General features: G+C 46.5%; 2 protein-coding genes across 3 annotated transcripts in view; one reads left to right on the forward strand and one right to left on the reverse strand.

The window, feature by feature from the left end:
* Positions 1-24,409, reverse strand: part of PIKFYVE (phosphoinositide kinase, FYVE-type zinc finger containing) — a 610,036-nt gene that overhangs the window by 466,590 nt on the left and 119,037 nt on the right. The window lies entirely within an intron of this gene.
* On the forward strand, positions 16,231-17,364 carry LOC138646108 (putative uncharacterized protein ENSP00000383309). The gene has a single exon (XM_069735571.1). The coding sequence runs from the start codon at positions 16,231-16,233 to the stop codon at positions 17,362-17,364; it is 1,134 nt and encodes a 377-aa protein (XP_069591672.1).

Consider the following 24,409-nt stretch of genomic DNA (forward strand, 5'->3'; position numbering starts at 1 on the left):
CGGAAAGAATGATCAAATGATCACAGGTTATTATTATTATTATTATTATTATTATAGCGCCATTTATCCCATAGCGCTTTACATGTGACAAGGGGTATACATAATAAAAAACAAGTACAATAATCTTAATCAATACAAGTCACGACTGGTACATGAGAGAGGACTCTGCCCGCAAGGGCTCACAATCTACAAGGGATGGGTGAGAATACAGTAGGCGAGGGTAGAGCTGGTCGTGCAGCCGTTTGGTCTATCGGTGGTTACGGCAGGTCGTAGGCTTGTCGAAAGAGGTAGGTTTTCAGGTTCTTTTTGAAGGTTTCCACAGTAGGCAAGAGTCTGATATGTTGGGGCGGAGAGTTCCAGAGTATGGGGGATGTGCGGGAGAAATCTTGTATGCGATTGTGGGAAGAGAAGAAAAGAGGGGAAAATAGAAGATCTTGTGAGGATCCGTGGTTACGTGCAGGTAAGTACAGGGAGATGAGGTCACAGATGTATGGAGGAGAAATGTTGTGGATGACTTTGTATGCCATGGTTAGGGTTTTGAACTGGAGTCTTTGGGTAATGGTGAGCCAGTGCAGGGATTGACAGAGGGGAATAGCGGGGGGACAGGTGGATTAGCCGGTCAGCAGATTGGAGGGGTGCAAGAGTGTAAGAGGGGATGCCACAGAGCAGGAGGTTGCAGTAGTCAAGGCGGGAGATGATGAGGGCATGGACTAGGGTTTTTGCAGATTCTTGGTTGAGGAATGTACGGATCCATGACACAAAAGAAGAAAAAAGACTAGACCAATAACGGTCTAGTCATTTTCATGATTCACGCAGAAGTGCACCGCTTATTTATATTTATACAGTTTGTGTCTTGCCCTGTTTCAGGGGTAGTTTTCTAGTGGTCGCACATGCATATTGTGGCATACTCTGCTGACTTATTGTAGTAAGTAACATTGATTTATATTTATTTTCTAGTCTGGTGTGTGGCTATGGATTGGGACACCAGAGAGGCTGCATGGTTGGCACAGCCTTCGAGTTTGTTTTATACAGTAGAATCCGTTCCGGATTCAGACTTTTCGGCATTGTGTACAGAACTTACTAGGGCCCATAGATCTGGCATCAAACTTTGGTGGAATATGAGAAGCCTTGAGGAATACTCTAAGGCTGGCTTTGTGCCCAGAGGGCTCCGCATTTCCATTTTTCCAGCTTGGGAGCCATCCACCTCATTCCAACAGGTCTGGGAGCAGGGTCTCACACGTTGCTCCAATATACTTATTACTTTATTAATTGAACATGATAGGGAGCTGTTTTCTGCCACTAAAATATGTATCAAAGAGCTAAAAAGCAAATTAAACACATTTTAGGAGGCGCAGGAAGGGATTTTCAAAGTCAAGCTTAAGGATACGTTAGACAAGTATGAGACAGAGATAATTGCAGGTAAACGAAAAAAGTTTCAGAGGGATAAAATGGACCATGAGCAGCAACAAGTCTATAGATGGAAGCATAGGGGTAACACTAGAGCTGGTACCTCTTATAACAATAGAAGCACTACTCTCCCCGCAAATACCGAGCCTTCACTCAGAGGAGCAAGCTCCAGTGATTTTTTATCTTCAACGGGGAACGAACTCGATCACGGACCAGACGTGGCAGACGAAAGAAGATCGGTAAGAAAACGTCTGCCACAATACCGAGGGAAGACATCACCATATCGACACAAATATCCCACAAGACGCAAATAGAGGATATGAGCGTTCAGGATATTCCAGCATCGGATTCAGTGGTATCGAATGATACTCTACAGGTCATAAATCTGTCGAGTTATTCTTTAACAGAAGTGGAACTTTCGGTCCTTCGTAGGAGTTTGACATTTGTACCTACACATACATTAGATAAATTCACACTCATTAAAGACTTGTACCTCTTTTGCAGGAATATCGTTTTCCAAGTTATGTATAAGATTCCGGACATTGTACAGAGCATTCCCCAGGATGAACGCCAGGTTTTTCAGGACTTGGTGGACTTACTTGAGGAGAACCAAACAGCGACCCCGAACAGCAGATTTCCGCACAGGAAAAAATCTTCTAGGGTACCCTCTTTCACGCTGGTCCCTGCTGTCAAGATTTTTTACGAACTGGTGAAGAGGGATATAGTGGCCATGGTCCCTAAGGTCAATACATCTCCAAATCTATCTGCTGTGGAAAAATCGGGCCATTTTTGAGCTAATAAACAATGGGGCCTTTATTATTAAGGAAGCAGACAAGGGGGACAACGTCGTCCTTTGGCCCACTCACATGTACCAGGAGGAGGCTATTAGGCAACTTAACAATAGGCGGTTCTACAGTAAGTTACCATCGGACCCCACACAAGTATTTGTGTCTAAACTACAGACCCTATTGTGCAGGGCCAATCAACTTGGCATCATTACCCCCAACGAAAAACGCTACATGTGGGTGGACGATCCCATTACTGCAACATTCTACATGCTGCCAAAAATTCATAAGGACGACAAACAGCCCCCTGGTCGCCCAATTGTTTCGAGTATTGGCAGTTTATGTGAAAAAGCCTACCAATACACTGATTTTTTTCTTGCAGCCTGTTGCCACAACACTACCCTCGTATGTGAGGGACTCTGCTCATTTCATCGAGATTGTTCGAGATATTAATCTACCTGCCGAATTCCATCTTGTCACATGCGATGTGGAATCGCTATATTCCATCATCAGCCATGAGGATGGCATCAATGCTCTTTCCTTTTTTTCTAAATTTGAGACAGCATGAGGATTCCAGACACCACAAGTTTTTGTTGGAGCTGCTTAAGTTCGTCCTTTATCATAACTTTTTTCTATTCGACAGGACCTTCTACCTCCAGGTGTCTGGCGTGGCCATGGGGGCTAAATGCGTGCCAGCCTATGCCAACATCTTCTTAGGCTGGTGGGAGGAGACCGTGGTATACCCGTCAGCAACGTTCTGAGAGAAGGTGTGCCATTGGCATCGATACATCGACGATGTATTTTTTCTATGGCTGGGCACCGAAACTGAGTGTGTACAATTCTTGCAAGATTTGAACTCCAACACCTATAACATCTTGCTCACACACTTTATGTCAACTACTTCCGTTACTTACCTCGATTTGAAAATCACGGTAGCAGGTCATCAATTGGTCACGGACCTTTTCCGCAAGCCCACAGCTACCAACTCTTTACTTGAGTATAGTAGCTTTCATCCTACTCATACCAAGGTGGGTGTTCCTATCAGTCAGTTCTTGCGAGTAAGGCGCAACTGTACGTACGATGTCGATTTTCTATCGTAGGCTCATGAACTTACAAATCGTTTCAGACATAGAGGTTATCCCAAACGAGTTGTTTCATCAGCATTGCAGAGAGCACAAAGAGAGGACCAAGCATCATTGCTGACCTCTAGACCACACGATTCGGATAAAGTCACCAGATTTGTCACGGACAATAACAGCAGCTGGCACCAGGTAAAAACTATTATCAATAGACACTGGTCTATCCTTAGAACCGATTCCCAGACAGCAGAAGTAACAAGTGATAGACCACTGCTTGCAACGAGACCTTTTAACGAATAGTCATTTCTCAAGACCCACAGTTAGACTCAATAGAGGTATCAATCTTAAGGGGTCTTTTCCCTGCGGGAATTGTAATGTATGTCCCTTCATGGTACCCATGGTAGGAATGTCTTTTCTAATCCAGTAGATCTATCCATTCATCGGCTCAAACATTATATCAACTGCAAGACGAGGGATGTCATATATGTTATCTGTCCGTGTGGTAAACCGTATGTTGGACAAACTTCCCAGGAGTTAAGGAAGAGAATTCAGAAGCACATGTCCACCATTCACCTGGCGGCCGCTGATCAACGCAAGGGTAAGCCCCTCACCCCGGTGGCTGCACATTTTTTGGCAGCACACGGGGGATCTACTACTAATACCAAAGTTGTGGGTCTGCAGAAAATACCTTATGGAGGGAGGGGCAGCAACCCACACATTCAGCTTCTTCGAACAGAATCCAGATGGATCTTAAATCTTCGGTCTGTAACCCCTCAGGGATTGAACGAAGAACTACTATTTACGGGGTTCCTGGGTTGAGGTATACATAGCGGACCTTGTCTGGACTTTGATTGCATAAAGCTTATCTCGCTGTCTCCCCTTTTCTTCCCCGATTCCTTTACAACCACAGTCTCTATATCCATCTTTTTATATAAAAAAATTTTTTTATATACATTTGTGTTCTGTTTCCCTAGAGTGCCATCTGGTTTATTGCATTGGGTGGCTTCTCTAATCCGGGATTGGACGCACTATTTGGATACCTGGTTGGAGAACAGACAGGCTTGGGTTGATGGTTCTGTATTTTTGGCGAACTTGGAGAAGCATGGCTTTGCCATAAGGAGCAGTGTGTTTATATTACCATGAAGATCGCAATAATGTCCCTCCGGTTTGTGGATACCAGCGATATTTATAACAACGCGATATATATTATCGGGGATTCATCTGGACTTGGAACAGCTATGGACTTGGCAATCGTGAAGTACAACATCATTTTGCTTCTACATATGTACTCAGTTATAGGATTTGGCGTGCGCTTTTTACCGACTAGGTACCAGGACATTCATGTATCCCGCTACCAACAAAATATGTGGATATATACCAATGACTGTATTCCTTGTTATGAGCTATTTAGTGGGCTGTGTACTTGGATTAGGGTTTGATCATCCATGGCCATATATAGGGACGGGTATTTGTTTAATGAGTGCTCCATCACAGTTCAGTCTACCTTTATACATGATTGTGTATATATTTTCTGGGCAATTACTAATTATTGACCGGATGATTTATCTGGACATATTGCTATTAAGACCTTAATATGTTTTTCCTTGGGTATTCAGTTGTTAGCATCGCCAATTTTTTCCGCTACTGTGTGGTGAAGTATTTCATTTTGGTCTATTTGACACCTTTGGGGTCTTAGGAGTTCTTGTTTAACCCAGAATTACACCCTGATCAGCTTGTTCTATAGGGGTACATTTGGGTACGCTATGATGGCTGCCCCTCTTGTGATTCATTTCCCTATTGGTCATCCCTCTCTGTATATGCTCCCATTGGCTTTGCTCCTCAATACACTCTTCAAATATTTATTTGTTTGTACCTGGACCCGTCGAAGCACCTGCTGTGCGAAACGGCCATCGTCCAAGCTCCAACACCGCACCCTCCTGCTTACCTGATGTTGTAACGGATTTTTATCTGTTTATGTTTTCCATTAAAATTCACGCTTTCCACTGCTGAATTGGGGTGAGTGCCGCATATTTTCTTTCCTATGTGTATATAAGTTACATATCTGCATGTGCTGACCTATACTCAGGTCTTCTTCTTGGACAAATTGCATATATACCGCTTGTCTAGCCATATCGATTCTGCGCATGCGTGAACTTCTCCCCCTAGTGTTGCCGTCCTGCATGTGCAATAGCACCATGATGACGGCATACACTTCCGGCTATAGCCACATCCGGTGCGCTCCATGCGGCGGCTTCCACTGGCGCGTCACCCCAGAACTACACACCGGTTCATATCTTATCTATGATTAACACTTGTATATATATGTACTACCTTTACTTTCCCTGACGAAGCTGTGCTTACAGCAATACGTGTGGGGCTCTTGCCTCACCCCTGAGCCGGTCTCCTGTCTTTTTCAGGCATCCTTCTTTATGGTATACCATTACTAAGCATTGGTGCTGCATTTTTTGGCACATTCTTTTTCCTTTTATCTCCTTCTCACCTAATTATATGGAGGCTATTGTGCCAGACTTGCGTTAGGGTACCGTCTCACAGTGGCACTTTTGTCGCTACGACGATACGATCCGTGACGTTCCAACGATATCCATACGATATCGCTGTGTCTGACACGCAGCAGCGATCAGGGACCCTGCTGAGAATCGTACGTCGTAGCAGATCTTTTGGAACTTTCTTTCGTCGCTGGATCTCCCGCTGTCATCGCTGGATCGGTGTGTGACACCGATCCAGCGATGCGTTCGCTTGTAACCAGGGTAAACATCGGGTTACTAAGCGCGGCCCTGCGCTTAGTAACCCGATGTTTACCCTGGTTACCCAGGGACCTCGGCATCGTTGGTCGCTGGAGAGCTGTCTGTATGACAGCTCTCCAGCGACCACACAACGACTTACCAACGTATCGCTGGTCGTGATCGTTGGTAAATCGTATAGTGTAACGGTACCCTTAAACTTCTCTCTGTTTATTCTAAGTTATAGGGGGTAATTAGTATATGCCTAGTTAAGGTTTCGGGCACTCAGCCAAAGAACATACTTAGATAGTTTCATCTTACGTTATCACTATCTTGGGTAATGAGCATGCCCATTTAATACTTTATGCTATTTTTTCTATATAGAACAGGATAGTGAGCATGCTCACATAACACTTAATATTTTCATGCTTTGTATAGAGAATCTCAGCAAATTGATTGTCGGTCAGTGTACGATCATTAATGGTTATATGTGCTATTTTTTGGTTTGAGAAATCATCTGTACTAACAGGAGACATTGTATAGTCAACGTTAAGCACTTTATTCATGTGTGTTGTCAATTCGTGTAACATGTATTCAGGGGTGGCGGTCTATGGTTCTGTATCCACACCTTTTTAAATGGTTTTACTATGTACTTGTCCTTTTGAGGTGTAATAAAAGTTTTTGATATCTTGTATATTTCATGGGTGTGCATACTGTTATTGGTCTAGTCTTTTTTCTTTCTTTTTTTTTAATTATTATTATTATTATTTATTTATATAGCACCATTGATACCATGGTGCTGTACATGAGAAGGGGTTACATACAAGTTACAGATATCACATACAGTAAACAAACTAACAATGACGGACTGATACAGAGGGGCGAGGACCCTGCCATTGCGGGCTTACATTCTACAGGATTATGGGGATTTTTTTCTTCTTTTGTGTCATGTACTTCATTCTACTGGCCAGGTTTTGCACCCCATTTTCATGATTCATGCAGAAGTGCACCGCTTATTTATATTTATACAGAATGTACGGATCCGTGAAATATTTTTGAGTTGAAGTCGGCAGGAAGTGGAAAGGACTTGGATATGTGGTTTGAAAGAGAGATCAGTGTCAAGGATTACCCCAAGGCAGTGAGCTTGTGGGACTGGGGAGAGTGGGCAGCCATTTACTTTAATGAATATGTCTGTTGGGGGAGTCAAGTGAGATGGGGGAAAGATAATGAATTCTGTTCTGTCCATACAAAGTTTTAGAAATCTAGCGGAGAAGAAGGATGAAATAGCAGACAGACATTGTGGGATTCTGTTGAAAGTTCCTTTATAGAAAAAAAAATGAATAAAGGCTATAGAAATATCATGCATAAATTTTAATGACCTAAGTTCCACTGCTAAAAAAATAAAAATAAAGGTAAGCATATATAGTATCTCCATGCCAGCGATTGTTTGACCAAGTTTTAACTAATGCAGTGAAAAATAAAAAAATTACATTGAATTACAAAAGTTGAGATTTTTCAGTCACAGTGCCTACGAAAAAAAAATCTATCTATATATACACACATACATAATGCTGGGAGCGTCACTCTGCCCCACCACTTTATAGACTGCGCAAGTGCAATCGCCTGCGCAGTCTGGACCCCATAGAGTGACGCAGCCAAGACGAGATCGCGGTATGTGTAAGCACTGAATGCATACCGCGATCTCTGATGGAGAAACAGGGACGTGCCAGGAGGGTGAGTATGCTACATTCACCTGTACCCCGTTCCACCGCTGCACGCCGCTGTCTCCCGCATTCTCTGCCGGTGACGTTCAGGTCAGAGGGGGCGCGATGACACGATTAGTGCGCGCCGGCGCCGCCCTGTGACTGAACAGTCACAGCCACAGCACCCAGAAGAAGGAGCGGCGCGCTGCGGCGGAGCGGGGGACGGGTGAATATAGCAAGTGTCGGGGGCCTGAGCCAGCGGCAATACCGGCACCTGACCCCCATAGCGCACTGGTGTCCCCGACACTTGCTTTTTTTTTTTTTTTTTTTTTTATTGCAGCAGCAGCATACGGGGCATTTAATCCTAAGGAAAATCTTATGGGGGCCATCAACCTTTATGGAGCAGCATACGGGGAATATACTATGGAGCATCTTATGGGGGCTATCAACCTTTATGGAGCAGCATACAGGGCATATACTATGGAGCATCTTATGGGGGCTATCAACCTTTATGGAGCAGCATACGGGGAATATACTATGGAGCATCTTATGGGGGCTATCAACCTTTATGGAGCAGCATACAGGGCATATACTATGGAGCATCTTATGGGGGCCATCAACTTTTATGGAGCAGCGTACAGGGCATATGATGGGAGCAGCACATTACAGAATGGGGGTGCAGGATGGGAGCACATGACAGAACGGGGGCACAGGATGGGAGGAGCATACGACAGAACAGGGGCGCAGGATGGGAGCAGCACATGACAGAACGGGGCGCAGGATGAGAGCAGCACATGGCAGAATGGGGCGCAGGATGGGAGCAGCACATGGCAGAATGGAGGCGCAGGATGGGAGCAGCACATGGCAGAATGGAGGCGCAGGATAGGAGCAGCACATGACAGCATGGGGGTGCAGGATAGGAGCAGCACATGACAGCATGGGGGTGCAGGATGGGAGCAGCACATGACAGCTTTGGGGCGCAGGATGGGAGCAGCACTTGACAGCATGGGAGTGCAGGATGGGAGCACCACACAACAGAATGGGGGTGCAGGATGGAAGCAGCACATGACAGGATGGGGACGCAAGATGGTAGCAGCATGTGACAAGATTAGGGCGCAGGATGGAAGCACCAAATACCAGGATGGAGACCATATACCAATATAAGTAGAACGGGTTCAATAGCGTATATATATATATATATATATATATATACACATATATATATACACACATATATATATATATATACACACATATATATATATATATATATATATATATATATATATATATATATATATATATATATATATATATATATACATATATACATACACAGTACTGACCAAATTTTTCTGTATTTTCAGGACTGTGAAAATTGTAAATTCACACAGAAGGAATCAAAACTATCAATTAACCCTTGTGGAATTATATACTTAACAAAAAAGTGTGAAACAATTGAAAATACGTCTTATATTCTAGGTCCTTCAAAGTAGCCACCTTCTGCTTTGATGGCTTCTTTGCACACTCTTGGGATTCTCTTGATGAGCTTCAAGAGGTAGTCACCGGGAATGGTCTTCCAACAATCTTGAAGGAGTTCCCAGAGATGCTTAGCACTTGTTGGCCCTTTTGCCTTCACTCTGTGGTCCAGCTCACCCCAAACCATCTCGATTGGGTTCAGGTCTGGTGACTGTGGAGGCCAGTTCCTCTGGCGTAGTACCCTATCACTCTCCTCCTTGGTCAAATAGCCCTTACACAGCCTGGAGGTGTGTTTGGGGTCCTTGTCCTGTTGAAAAATAAATGATGGTCCAACTAAACACAAACCGGATGGAATAGCATGCCGCTGCAAGATGCTGTGGTAGCCATGCTGGTTCAGTATGCCTTCAATTTTGAATAAATCCCCAACAGTGTCACCATCAAAGCACCCCCACACCATCACACCTCCTCCTCCATGCTTCACGGTGGGAACCAGGCATGTAGAGTCCATCCTTTTACCTTTTCTGCGTCGCACAAAGATACAGTGGTTGGAACCAAAGTTCTCAAATTTGGACTCATCAGACCAAAGCACAGATTTCCACTGGTCTAATGTCCATTCCTTGTGTTCTTTAGCCCAAACAAGTCTCTTCTGCTTGTAGCCTGTCTTTAGCAATGGTTTCATAGCAGCTATTTTACCATGAAGGCCTGCTGCGCAGTCTCCTCTTAACAGTTGTTGTGGAGATGTGTCTGCTGCTAGAACTCTATGTGGTATTGACCTGGTCTCTAATCTGAGCTGCTGTTAACCTGCGATTTCTGAGGCTGGTGACTCGGATAAACTTATCCTCAGAAGCAGAGGTGACTCTTGGTCTTCCTTTCCTGGGGCAGTCCTCACATCCAGCTTATTCTCGGCGCTTGATGGATTTTGCAACTGCACTTTGGGACACTTTCAAAGTTTTCCCAATTTTTCAGACTGACTGACCTTAATTCCTAAAGTAATGATGCCACTCGTTTTTCTTAGCTGCTTTTTTTTGCCATAATACAAATTCCAACAGTCTATTCAGTAGGACTATCAGCTGTGTATCCATCAGATTTCTGCACAAACAACCGATGGTCCCAACCCCATTTATAAGGCAAGAAATCCCACTTAATAAACCTGACAGGGCACACCTGTGATGTGAAAACCATTTCTGGTGACTACCTCTTGAAACTCATCAAGAGAATGCCGAGAGTGTGCAAAGCAGTCATCAAAGAAAAAGGTGGCTACTTTGAAGAACCTAGAATATAAGACATATTTTCAGTTGTTTCACACTTTTTTGTTAAGTATATAATTCCACATGAGTCTGTTGAAGTGCAATCAAAATGTAAATTTAATAAAAATTATATAACAAACTGTATAAAAAAAGTATTTTTTTTTTAAGTCACAGCACCTCCAACAGCAAGAAATGAGTTAAAAACTAAATAAAAATGTATCTACCCCTAAAGAATGTCAATAGAATCTAAAGCTCGTCATGCATAAAACAAGCTTTCATACAGTTAAGTCGATTTGAAAGTGATAAAATGTTATAATCCTTCAAAAATGGTGACAGACTAAAAACAAAACAAAAAAAATGTACTCAAGTATGATATCCCCACAATAATACTACCTACAAAACCATATTGCCAAGTCATTTTTATTGAAAAATGAATACCTTAGAAACGAAACCCACAAAACAATGGCTGAATTACATTTTTTCACTATTTCCCCACATTCTATTTTTTTTTCTGTTTTCCAGTACTCGGTTTTCTAGAGCTCTATGCCTAATACAGGTTGGGATACAACAAAATAAACAACCATGACTCTTAGAAGGGGTGGAAGAAATATGATAAGGTCTATATTAAAAATGAGTTCTATTTGTGAAAACGGAACCAGTACCCACCATAGACCACAAGGCTTTTCCCACATCAGGTTGTGGATAAAGTGGTCCACACAAGATCAGAAACCTGGCTAAAGATAATTAAGAGTAACTTCCATTTCCATTTTTAATACGAAAAAAAAAAAAAACTAAAAACTCTGGCCAAACGTTGATGGTAAAAACTTACACGCCAACCGAACTGATAAATCTTGCATCTTGTTTTTGTGTATCAGACAAGTTAATGAGCACTAACACATAGGTTTTGAAGAAACTCAGCAAGGAGATTGTTCCAAAAATCTTGGCGAACTAACCACAGATCTTCATTCTCCCCTCACTGCGCCTCTGCCTCTCTCATATACCAATCTCTTCACTGGCTTCTAATTCTCCACAAATCCAGTTTTAAAGACTAATAATGACTTATACAAGGCATCCATCATCTGTCTCCCGCATCTTTGATCTAATATCCTGATCCCTCCCCGCACACAATCTCTGGTCCTCACAAAACGTCTTTCTCTCCTCTTCTGTAGTACATCATCACCCAAACTCCTATCACTGGAAAACAGAGCTTCAGCACGGCCCGATTGTCAACCACATTTAGAAGCTGCAGATTACCTGAAAACTCATCTCTTCAGGAAAGCCAACAGCCTTCAATAATCCCGCGGTTACCCCCGACTCACCGTTTCCTTTCCCATTACCCTGTAGGTTGTAAACCCGTGAGGGCAGAGACTTCTACCCCTTTGTACCAGTCTGACAGTGATTTTTACTCCTGTAATCCTTTTCACATGTAGAGCTCCATGGATTTAATTATGCTATATAAATAATTGTAATAAATATTCATTATTGTACCCTTTTCGGCTTATTTCTTCCCATCGCCCCTTTTTTATTTTTGCATTCATTACTACATAGTGGTGTATACTATACTAGCTATTGAACCCGTTCTACGCCCGGGTGGCGAGCATTTATATTGGTATATGGTCTCCATCCTGGTATGTGCTGCTCCCATCATGCGCCCCTTCCTGTCATGTGCAGCCCCCATCCTGTGCCCTCATCCTGCTTTCTGTGCCTCCATCTTGTCATGTGCTACACTCTTCTGGTGCCCTGCTCCCATCCAGCACCCCCATCCTGTCATGTGGTGGTCCCATCCTGGACCCCATCCTGTCATGTGCTGCTCCTACCCAGTGCCTCCATTCTGTAATGTGCTGCTCTCATCCTGCGCCCCATCCGGTCATGTGCTGCTCCCATCCTGCGCCCCTTTCTGTCATGTGCTGCACCCATCCTGCACCCCCATTCTGTCATATGCTGCTCCCATCCTGCGCCCCCATTCTGTCATGTTCTGCTCCCATTTCTCTGTCTCCTGCTCTACTGCCTGAGTGTGGCTGTGCTGCCTGAGTGCGGCTATAATGAGCGTGCCTGCAATGCCTGAGTGTGGCTATACTGAGTGCGGCTGTACTGAGCATGGCTGTACTGCCTGAGTGCGGCTGTACTGCCTGAGTGCGGCTATACTGGGCGTTCCTGTACTGCCTGAGTGCGGCTGTATTGCCTGAGTGCGGCTGTACTGAGTGTGCCTGTACTGCCTGAGTGTGGCTATATAGAGTGCGGCTATATAGAGTGCGGCTGTACAGAGTGCGGCTGTACAGAGTGCGGCTGTACAGAGTGCGGCTGTACAGAGTGTGGCTGTACAGAGTGTGGCTGTACAGAGTGTGGCTGTACAGAGTGTGGCTGTACAGAGTGTGGCTGTACAGAGTGTGGCTGTACAGAGTGCGGCTGTACAGAGTGTGGCTGTACTGAGCATGGCTGCACTGCCTGAGTGCGGCTAAACAGAGCGTGCCTGTACTGCCTGAGTGCGGCTATACTGAGCTTGGCTGTACTGCCTGAGTGCGGCTATACTGAGCGCGACTGTACTGCCTGAGTGCAGCTATACTGAGCCCGGCTGTACTGCCTGAGTGCGGCTATACTGAGCGCGGCTGTACTGCCTGAGTGCGGCTATACTGAGCACGGCTGTACTACCTGAGTGCGACTATACTGAGCGTGGCTATACTGAACGGGGCTGTACTGTCTGAGTGCGGCTATACTGAGCTTGGCTGTACTGCCTGACTGCGGCTATACTGAGTGCAGCTATACTGCCTGAGTGCGGCTATACTGAGTGCGGCTGTACTGCCTGAGTGCGGCTATACTGAGAACGGCTGTACTGCATGAGTGCGGCTATACTAAGTGTGGCTGTACTGCCTGAGTGCGGCTATACTGAGAACGGCTGTACTGCCTGAGTGTGGCTATACTGAGTACGGCTGTACTGCCTGAGTGCGGCTATACTGCCTGAGTGCTGCTATACTGAGCTTGGATGTACTGCCTGAGTGTGGCTACACTGAGCGCGGCTGTACTACCTGAGTGCGACTATACTGAGCGTGGCTATACTGAACGGGGCTGTACTGCCTGAGTGCGGCTATGCTGAGCTTGGCTGTACTGCCAGAGTGCGGCTATACTGAGTGCGGCTGTACTGCCTGAGTGTGGCTACACTGAGCGTGGCCGTACTGCCTGAGTGCAGCTATACTGAAAGCGGCTGTACTGCATGAGTGCGGCTATACTAAGTGTGGCTGTACTGCCTGAGTGCGGCTATACTGAGAACGGCTGTACTGCCCGAGTGTGGCTATACTGAGTGCGGCTATACTGAGTGTGGCTGTACCGCCTGAGTGCGGCTATACTGAGCTTGAATGTACTGTCTGAGTGCGGCTATACTGAGCGCGGCTGTACTACCTGAGTGCGACTATAGTGAGTGTGGCTATACTGAACGGGGCTGTACTGCCTGAGTGCAGCTATACTGAGCTTGGCTGTACTGCCAGAGTGCGGCTATACTGAGTGCGGCTGTACTGAGCGCGGCTGTACTGCATGAGTGTGGCTATAAAGAAGAAAGAACAAGCACAGGCCATACACGGGGATCACCAGACAGCAAGGAAATGTGCAAAACACAGCTTTTATTTAAGGTATAACACAGGACAAAAAACATTAAAAACATCTAAAAACCATAGAAAAACAGTAGCCTAAAATAAGGCATGTGCCTGTATACAAATACAGGGGGAACAAAAGGGTACGGAAGGATATGTATATTCCTCAGACTCCTATATGGACAGCATATATCTTGATACACATATCATACATAAGAACACAAATGAGTCAAATGAATAACATATAAAGCATAGGAGACATGAGGTAAATAGGTGAAAACCACTCTGGAAAATACCGGTTGTAAAACCTGAACTGCTTAGGAACCAAAAATATGGTATCACAAATGATAGCGTACAGATATAATGAGACACATATCCAAATACCCCCACTCCTTAAATAAATGCGGCATACCACATGGACCCAAACACACATGCTATCCTCAGTGGTGTGTAACAAGGCAAGCTCTAAGTCCTAATCCTGGATAATACCAAGACAGGCACATAGTGTGGTGCTCAGAAAAAACAAAATACCAAAGCACCCCATTTGCGTACCAAAGTTCCCCCAGAATGTAGCGGGCATAGTAGCCCAATGTAAATAACAGGCACAAAGACAAGCGAGTACCCTAGCGAGTCTGAGGAATATACATATCCTTCCGTACCCTTTTGTTCCCCCTGTATTTGTATACAGGCACATGCCTTATTTTAGGCTACTGTTTTTCTATGGTTTTTAGATGTGTTTAATGTTTTTTGTCCTGTGTTATACCTTAAATAAAAGCTGTGTTTTGCACATTTCCTTGCTGTCTGGTGATCCCCGTGTATGGCCTGTGCTTGTTCTTTCTTCTTTATATGCTTGTGTACTCAGGTCAGGGTTGGATCCCAGTCCAGTATTAATTGTCCGTGGTGCCCCCTTACCATATGTAATGAGTGTGGCTATACTAAGTGTGGCTGTACTGCCTGAGTGCGGCTTTACTGAGCGCAGCTATATTGAGCATGCCTGTACTGAATGCGGCTATACTGACTGTGGCTGTACCGCCTGAGTGCGGCTGTACTGAGTGCGGCTAAACTGCCTGAGTGTGGCTGTACTGAGTGTGGCTATACTGCCTGAGTGCGGCTGTACTGAGTGCGGCTATACTGCATGAGTGCGGCTGTACTGAGTGCGGCTATACTGCCTGAGTGCGGCTGTACTGAGTGTGGCTATACTGAGTGTGCCTGCCTGTACTGCCTGAGTGCGGCTATACTTACAGCCTGAGTGTGGCTATATTAGATACAGTACCCTTGAAGCCAGCACAACGGAGGGCTCACTCCGCCCACACTCGTCACTGGTCACATGGTGGTGACATCATCGAAGGTCCTGGAGCTTCGCTGGGATCTACATCTACCCTGACCTGAGCTGCAGAGCACGGAGCCCCCATGGCCGGTATATTGGGAAGGATACTGGGGTGTGAGGAGCCCCCATGACCGGTATGTTGCGGGTATGCAGGGGAGCACGGAGCCCCCATGGCCGGTATATTGGGGGAGGATAAGGAAGTTGTTGTGCGGGTCCCCGGCTGCGTCACTCTGTCTTTGGGGTCCCGGATGCGCAGGTGCATCGCGCTTGCGCAGTCTATAAAGGCTTTGGACAGAGTGACGCTCCGACCGTTATATTATAGATGTGAATATTGATGTCAAATGTTTGAAGTTTTGACAAACATTTTTACTTGACTCCACAGAAATGAAGGAGAGATGGGGAAATAGGCAATCATACGGACAACTATAGCTACTGAGAAAGGAGCTGAACGTACAAAGTTATGGATGAAGAGAAAAGATAATTGATGGTATACTGAAGGAGAGAAAAATGGAGAGGGACAGGAGCCATAGCAGCTTAGAAATAAGCAAGACCGGGTGGTAGTCATACCACCAGGCACAATACAGACGACTCCTTAAAATCTGTCAGGCCCAAAATGAGAGTATCATTTTATCACATCTCCATCTCTTGTCATGACAAGGTTCATATCTTTTGTTTTAAAATCCATGGACTAAATTTCAAGAAAACCTTCTTTAAATTTTGCAAATTACATGTTCTGTGAACTGTGGAGAGTCTGCAGCATTGTCTCTCAGTCAGGAGGATATCCTGCTCCACCCTTGCTTCCCTGATTGATAACACCTCCTTCACTTGGACCAAAGCCTCCACTGAAATCCTGTGCATGCATACTGCCTCAGCCTCATCACATGCGCAGGCCGCCTCAGCCTCATCACATGCGCAGGCCGCCTCAGCCTCATCACATGCGCAGGCCGCCTCAGCCTCATCACATGCGCAGGCCGCCTCAGCCTCATCACATGCGCAGGCCGCCTCAGCCTCATCACATGCGCAGGCCGCCTCCGCCTCATCACATGCGCACGCCGCCTCAGCCTCATCACATGCGCACGCCGCCTCAGCCTCATCACATGCGCACGCCGCCTCAGCCTCATCACATGCGCAGGCCGCCTCAGCCTCATCACATGCGCACGCCGCCTCAGCCTCATCACATGCGCACGCCGCCTCAGCCTCATCACATACGCACGCCGCCTCAGCCTCATCACATGCGCACGCCGCCTCAGCCTCATCACATGCGCACGCCGCCTCAGCCTCATCACATGCGCACGCCGCCTCAGCCTCATCACATGCGCACGCCGCCTCAGCCTCATCACATGCGCACGCCGCCTCAGCCTCATCACATGCGCACGCCGCCTCAGCCTCATCACATGCGCACGCCGCCTCAGCCTCATCACATGCGCACGCCGCCTCAGCCTCATCACATGCGCACGCCGCCTCAGCCTCATCACATGCGCACGCCGCCTCAGCCTCATCACATGCGCACGCCGCCTCAGCCTCATCACATGCGCACGCCGATTCGGCCTCATCACATGCGCATACTGCCTCAGTCTCATCACATGCGCACGCCGATTCGGCCTCATCACATGCGCATACTGCCTCAGTCTCATCACATGCGCACGCCGCCTCAGTCTCATCACATGCGCACGCCGCCTCAGCCTCATCACATGCACACGCCGTCTCAGCCTAATCACACGCGCACGCCGTCTCAGCCTCATCACACGCGCACGCCGCCTCAGCCTCATCACATGCGCACGCCGCCTCAGCCTCATCACATGCGCACACTGCCTCAGCCTCATCACATGCGCACACCATCTCAGCCTCATCACATGCGCACACTGCCTCAGCCTCATCACATGTGCACACGGTCTCTGCCTCATCATATCCACACACGGTCTCAGGCTCATCACATCGACACACGGTCTCAGTCTCATCATAAGCACAGCAGCAGGACTTTAGCCTGCTCCAGATTAAATCTTTTCTGTGCCTAGACTGTAACCCAAGTAAGAAGGACCAGAGCAAGCCAAATTGACAGAGAACATGTTTCGGTCCACACAGACCTGTCTATCGGGCAAAGAGCTCTTAATTTGCATAACACTTTATAAAAGGCTTTCTCGGAATATAGCCCATGGGTTTTGGAATAAATTGTAATTTTGTTCCTGGGGCAAGCTGCACCACATGGTGGAGATGTGCTCACTTATAATGGAATTCTGTCTTGACAGATTCTCCAAAGTTACAAGTATTTGTATAAGATGTGCCACGTCTGTTTTGCTAGATGAAAACCGGCCAAACCTTACCTTTAGAATAGTTACCAAACTATTTATCACCATTCCAATATATACAATCCAGAAAACATATCCCAGAGGTGCTAACACAACCTTATAATCCTAGCCAAAAAAGGAAAGGCCAGTAGTATTACATACATTGCTCTATATAAATCAGCCGGGCAGAAAAGATTCTGCTTGATTTGCCTACGTATTCTGGTCTCAGAATAAGCACTGATCGTCAAAGCTTCCTTCTGCAAATTTTTCCATATGACAGTCACAAAAAGGAAACAACGACGCTCATTCAATGACTCTCTGCAGGAAAATGAGGCAGGAAGTTTGCTGAAAGATTGTAAAACATGTGATGTTGATGAACACCATTACTAAAACCAGCTGACAATAAATGGGACAATCCCAACCTACACACTCAGCGGCTCCTGGAAACCAAAGATGCCACATGAATCCACAGACAATAAGCAAATGTTACCCTAAGGACACAACAACCTCTGCTTTCCAAAAAAAAAACCCTGCAGAGATGCTGATCATAGTCGTAGAAAGTAGACATATCGCTAGTGCGCTGAATAAACTACGATTGTAAGCCATTTAAGTATCTTTGGTCCTTTTGAGCATGAGTTGTTTGGATGAACCACTTAAACTAGTTTCACACTTGCATTTTGCTGAGCTGCGGATTTCCTCCGTGAAGCCACGCCCATGGCCGCACCTCCATCGCATGCGGCCTACGTACCTATCTTTAACATTAGGTACGCAGGTCGTGCAGATGCCGCCGCATGCGTCGTTTTGACGATGCAGAAAAAAAAGAAATTCCAACCAGCTGCGTTCGACACCGGTCGCGGCATCATCAAAACAACGCATGCGGAGGCATCCACATACATCTGCACGACCTGCGTACCTAATGTTAAACATAGGTTCGCAGGCCGCATGCGAACGTGGGCGGAGCTGAGCGGTGGAGATGCGGCCATGGGCGTGGCTTCACAAAGAGAAGTCTGCAGCCCTCCGCAGCTCAGCAAAACGCTAGTGTGAAATTAGCCTAAGTGGTTCATACAAACAATTCATGCTCAAAAGGAGCAAAGATACTTAAATTACAAAAAATAGGTATTAAGCTTACCGTTAATTATGTTTCCAGGAGTCCATACTGACAGCACCCTGGAGGACGTCCTCCTCCCCCTTGCTGGGACAGGAAACACATGAGAGTTCAAAAGGGTATGTCCCACCCCCAATCCTCAGTGTTGTAACAAGAACCACCTCATGAAAATGCAGAAAAGACTTTAATAGAAAATAAATATATTCATCAACTTGTCAGAAACATATTTCCTCATATGTCAAATATAATATGCAATACATTTATGCCAGAAACATAATACATCTCATGTCAGGCTTTCTTACATAGAGGATAACAATATTACCAGGGAGGGAACTACCAGTGCTGTCAGTATGGACTCCTGGAAACATAATTAACGGTAAGCTTAATACCTATTTTCCAGAACGTCCCTCCTGACAGCACCCTGGAGAGTACCAAAGCACCTCCTTAGGGTGGGATTACCGCCTGGAGAACCTTTCTCCCAAATGCAGTATGTTGACCAGACAGAACATCAAGCTTATAGTGTCTACAGAATGTATTAGCACTAGCCCAAGTTGCTGCTTTACAGATCTGTTCAAGAGAGGCACCTGCTCTCTCAGCCCAAGAAGTAGCTATCCCTCGAGTAGAATGTGCATGGAGACCCCTTGGAGGAGGGAGCCCTTCAGACTGATAAGCCTCAGAGATCACCGAAGTGATCCAACAAGCAATAGAGGCCTTCTTTCCCTTATTCTTCCCTCCAAATAAAACAAACAAATTTGGGTCAATACGCCACGAGTTGGTGGCTGCTAGGTAGTCTAGAACTGCCTGTCTAACATTGAGGGAATGAAGAGCTTTTTCTTTTTTGTTAGCCGGGTTATTACAGAAGGATGGTAACACAATTTCCTGATTTCTGTTTTTAACCGATCCCACCTTTGGAATAAAGGAGGGATCCAATCTAAGGATTAGACTATCTTCTCTAATCTGAAGGTAAGGGTCCCTAGTGCACAGGGCCTGAATCTCCCCCACCCTCTTAGCCGTAGTAATTGCCACTAAAAATGCTGTTTTACGAGTGAGGACTGGAATGGGCATACTATCGGCCGAGGCGTAAACATTTTTACAAAGGAATTTGAGGACCAGATTAAGGTCCCAGGACGGCGACATTTGTCTAATGGTAGGGCGCAACCTCTGGGTGGCTCTGATAAATCTAACTATCCACGGGTGGGATGCTAGGGGATAGTCGAAAAAAGAGCTAAGTGCCGGGATCTGCACTTTCAAAGTGCTTGGATTGAGACCTTTGTCAAACCCAGCCTGCAGGAAATCTAAAATTCTGGGTAAGTCGGGAGCGCCTGCCGTAACCTCAGACCTGCCACCCTCCAGACGGAAACGTTTCCAGATGTTCAAATAAATTGCCGATGTGACTGGCTTTCTGCTGGATTTTATAGTAGCTATCACTTGATCCGACAGCCCTCTTGCCTTCAGGATGTTCCTTTCAGGATCCACGCAGAGAGATGGAGATTCTCTGGATTCGGGTGGTACACCGGACCCTGGTGGATTACATCTGCCCTGAGAGGAAGCTCTACTGGGCTCTCTATTGCCAGATCCACCAGAAGAGAGAACCAGCTCCTTCTCGGCCAAAATGGTACAATCAATAGGACTCGAGCACGATCCTCTTTGATTTTTCTGAGAACGGCTGGAATCAGCGCTAGAGGCGGGAATGCGTAAGAGAGAGGTCCCGTCCATTCCTGGCTCAGAGCATCTATCCCTTCTGGGAGATCTTGAGGGTTCAGCGAGAAGAATCTTGAGACCTTTGAGTTCCTCCTGTTTGCAAATAGGTCTATACTGGGAGTTCCCCAGTAAAGACAAAGATCCTGGAAGATCTCCTGATTGAGATCCCACTCTGTTGCAAACACCCGTCTCCTGCTCAGATAGTCTGCTATGACATTCTGCGAGCCTTCTAAGTGGATTGCCGAGATGGATAGGACCGAATTTTCTGCCCAACGAAATATTCTTCCCGCAAGCTCCTGAAGCGGATAGTGTCTTGAGCCTCCCTGATGCTTCAGGAAAGACACCGTTGTAACGTTGTCGGACAGTATCCTGATATGACAATTTCTGAGGGTGTGTCGGTTCCTTCTTAACGCCTCCCAGACAGCATACAACTCTTTGAAGTTGGAGGAGCTGTGAACGACATCTGCTGGCCACCTCCCTTGTAGGATCCTGCCCTTTAGGTGGGCTCCCCAGCCCCAGGCGCTGGCGTCTGTAGTTACCACTACCATAGGGATTGGTAGACCATAACACCCCGACTCTTAGCTTCTCTGGTTGAATCCACCAGAGTAGAGATCTTCGTACTGGATACGTCAGCCTTAAAGAACTGTCCAGAGAAGACTGACGATGGTCCCATTTGGAAAGGATTAACCTTTGCAGATATCTTGAATGGAACTGAGCCCATCTTACACACGGTATGCAAGCCGTCATCAGACCTAGTACTTTCATGGCCATTCTTATTGATGCTCTGCGTTCTAATAGAAGCCTGATCTGTATCCGGATTGCCTCCAACTTGTTCTCGGGTAACAGGGATATCCTGTTTCTCGAATCCAGACATACTCCCAGGAAGGTCTTTTTGCACTCCGGAGTCAGGTCGTATTTCTGCCAGTTTATGATCCATCCTAACTGCTCCATCACTGACACAGTTCGGTTCCTGTGATCTGACAGAATCTCTGGTGTACTTGCGATCAGGAGAAAATCGTCTAGATATGGGACTATCTTGATCCCTTGGTTTCTCAGGAAAGCGACAATTTCCGACACCAGCTTTGTAAACACACGAGGTGCTGAGGCAAGCCCGAACGGGAGGCATTGGAACTAGTAGTGACAGGTCCCGGACGGCAGCACCACCGCAAACCTCAGAAGTTTCTGAGATGATGGGTGAACAGGGACCTGATAATAGGCACTCTTCAGGTCGAGAGTGCACATCACAGCGTCCCGATCTATTAGGAGGATTGCAGAGCTTATGGACTCCATGCGAAACCTCTTGCACTTGACCCAGGCATTTAGAGGTTTCAAATTTATTATTGTGCGCGAGTCGCCGGAAGGCTTCATTATAGAAAATAGGGAAGAGTAGTGACCCCATCCTACATCTAGTGATGGTACTGGAATTATGACCTCTGAGGAAAGCATGTCCTCTAAGTCTAACATCATGGGAGAGTTTTGCATGACCATCGTAGGAACGATGTATCTGTCCGGAGGAGGGGAGGAAACCTCGATGCTGTAACCTTCTGACACAGTCCGAAGAACCCACTGATTTTGGGTGACTCTGGCCCAATTCTCTGCAAAGTGGCGGAGCCTTCCCCCTATAAGGGTGGCGTCATTGTGTCTTAGGCTTTGAGGATGGGCTAAAGAAGAAACTCTTGTTTCTATTGCCCTGGTTACGGAAACCTCTACTGAATCCTCTATTGGATCTACCCCCTTTGTAATCGGACTGTCTCCTGAAGGGAAAACCTCTCCGAAAGGACTGGCCCTTTTTTGGTTTGTCCTCTGGAAAACCTTTTTTCTTATCAGAGGCTGACTCTAAGATAGTATCTAGAGAAGGACCGAATACTCTCGCCCCTGAGAAAGGAATAGAGCATAATTTGGTTTTTGAGGCATTATCCCCCGACCAGGATTTTAGCCAGACCGCCCTTCTAGCCGCATTGGATAAAGAACCGTTTCTAGCTGAAAACCTGACTGATTCAGCAGTCATGTCAGATAGGAAGGCCGTGGAAGATTTCATGATAGGAAGGGAGCTTAATATATCAGCCCTGGGGGTCTTATTGGATAGGTGTTCCTCCAATTGACCCATCCAAAGGTACATAGACCGAGCTACCGAGGTAGCTGCTATGTTGGTCTTAATTAGGGCTGCAGAAGATTCCCAAGCCCTTTTTAGCAGTATGTCGGCTTTCCGATCCATGGGATCGCGCAGATTTGAAGAGTCCTCAAATGGCATGGCTGTCTTTTTAACAACCTTTGCCACAGGAACATCTACTTTGGGGATCTCCTCCCAAAGTTTGACTTCTTCTGGCTCGAAAGGTAAGCGAGCTTTGAAGTCCTTAGTCAAAACCAGCCGACGTTCTGCCTCCTTCCACTCCTCCAGTATCATGGCCTTGATATGCTCGCTAACTGGGAAGACCGTCTGCCTATGTGACATAAGTCCCCCAAACATCAGGTACAGCCTGGATTGAGGCTTAGATGTCTCCTCAATCTGCATCGTGCTCCGCACCGCCTGCACAAGTTCATTTGTATCCTTAGCCTGGAAGAGGTATTTTCTCTGGTGGTCCTGACTCCCTGAAGAAAGTTCCCCTTCCTCTTCTGAGGTGAAGTTATCGGAGGCAGACAGGTCCTCAGAGCTATACTCTGGCTCTCTTATGTCTCGTTCCCGTCTGGCTCTCTTGCGGCTGGGAACCGGGCTGGACCTCTCCACAATACTGGACAAAGAAGCCTGAACTTCTTCCCGTATTAGGGACCTCATCTCTGAAAGAAGTGTCGGCTTTTCATCCCTCATAACCTTGGAAGTGCAGTCTGCACACAAGGTTTTAGCATGAGTGTCCGGGAGCTTTACGTTGCATATAGGGCATCTATAGGTTTTCCCAGATGATTTGCCGGACTTCTTAACTTGAGCAGGGGGGGCAGCGGGGGTTCCCTTATCCCCTTCCTCCGCTGGTGTGCCTTCCATGACGATCCTGGCAGCAGGTCCCCGCAGCGTCCACGCTGGATTAGGAGCGATTTGGCTGCTTGTGCGTCCCACGCTGGAGCGCACACACTCTCCCCGCACTTTACCTCGTCACCGCCGGAAGTGATGCTTTTCCCCGGGACTTCCGTTAGAAGACGCCGTGCCAGACGCCACACCGCTCTGGATGTTGCGCCGCATGGAACCGCATCGCGGCCGAGAGCCTCCCCCCGGGAGGAGCGGCCGCAACAGGAACTCGTCCTTCCTGTTCTTTGGAGCAGAGGGACCCCCTTCCCCCTGAGCCTGCCCTGAGCCTCTTGACAGGGGGAAGGGTATTGGACGAGCCGCACAATCCCCCTGAACTCCGGTAAGCTAGCGCAGCTTCTCTCGTGCGTCCCTTGCAGGGACAGGAAAAACACTGAGGATTAGGGGTGGGACATGCCCTTTTGAACTCTCGTGTGTTTCCTGTCCCAGCAAGGGGGAGGAGGACGTCCTCCAGGGTGCTGTCAGGAGGGACGTCCTGGAAAAATAGTGGTAAGGTTTTTCCTTGTGGAGAGTGACATACCAGATCTGGCTTGTCAAGGTAAGGAGGCTTATTCGCCGTGCAATGCTCCTCTGGGAAATTTAATATGCAAATAGCCTCTTCCAACAGGCACTATAGAGTTCAAGTCCTCTTTTTCTCTGAAGAGAATTTGCATACAAAAATTGTGGAAATTGTTAATTGTATTTACTCAAATTTTGTGGCATAAAATTTATTGAAAATCAAAGTTGTCAGGCCAAATGTCATAGTTATGAAGCCACAATTGTACTCTCTCTCACATGGCCTCTTGTGTCAATCACTTTTCCATTACCTTTGATAAACATTCTTAGAATGTGCTGGTGTTAATAAGCCTGTATCCAAACTGCTTACAGTAAATTGGACTACTGTAACCTGCACTAATTGTCTTGTTCTTACTAACCTCTCCCTTCTTCAATTTATCCTGAGTGCAGCAGCCAGG

This window comes from Ranitomeya imitator, chromosome 7, assembly GCF_032444005.1.
Source record: "Ranitomeya imitator isolate aRanImi1 chromosome 7, aRanImi1.pri, whole genome shotgun sequence".
In the NCBI taxonomy this organism is placed as follows: Eukaryota; Metazoa; Chordata; class Amphibia; order Anura; family Dendrobatidae; genus Ranitomeya; species Ranitomeya imitator.

Bases quoted from the DNA above. Each gene is read 5' to 3' on its own strand.
- LOC138646108 (XM_069735571.1), top strand. From the start codon at position 16,231: ATGCGCAGGCCGCCTCAGCCTCATCACATGCGCAGGCCGCCTCAGCCT.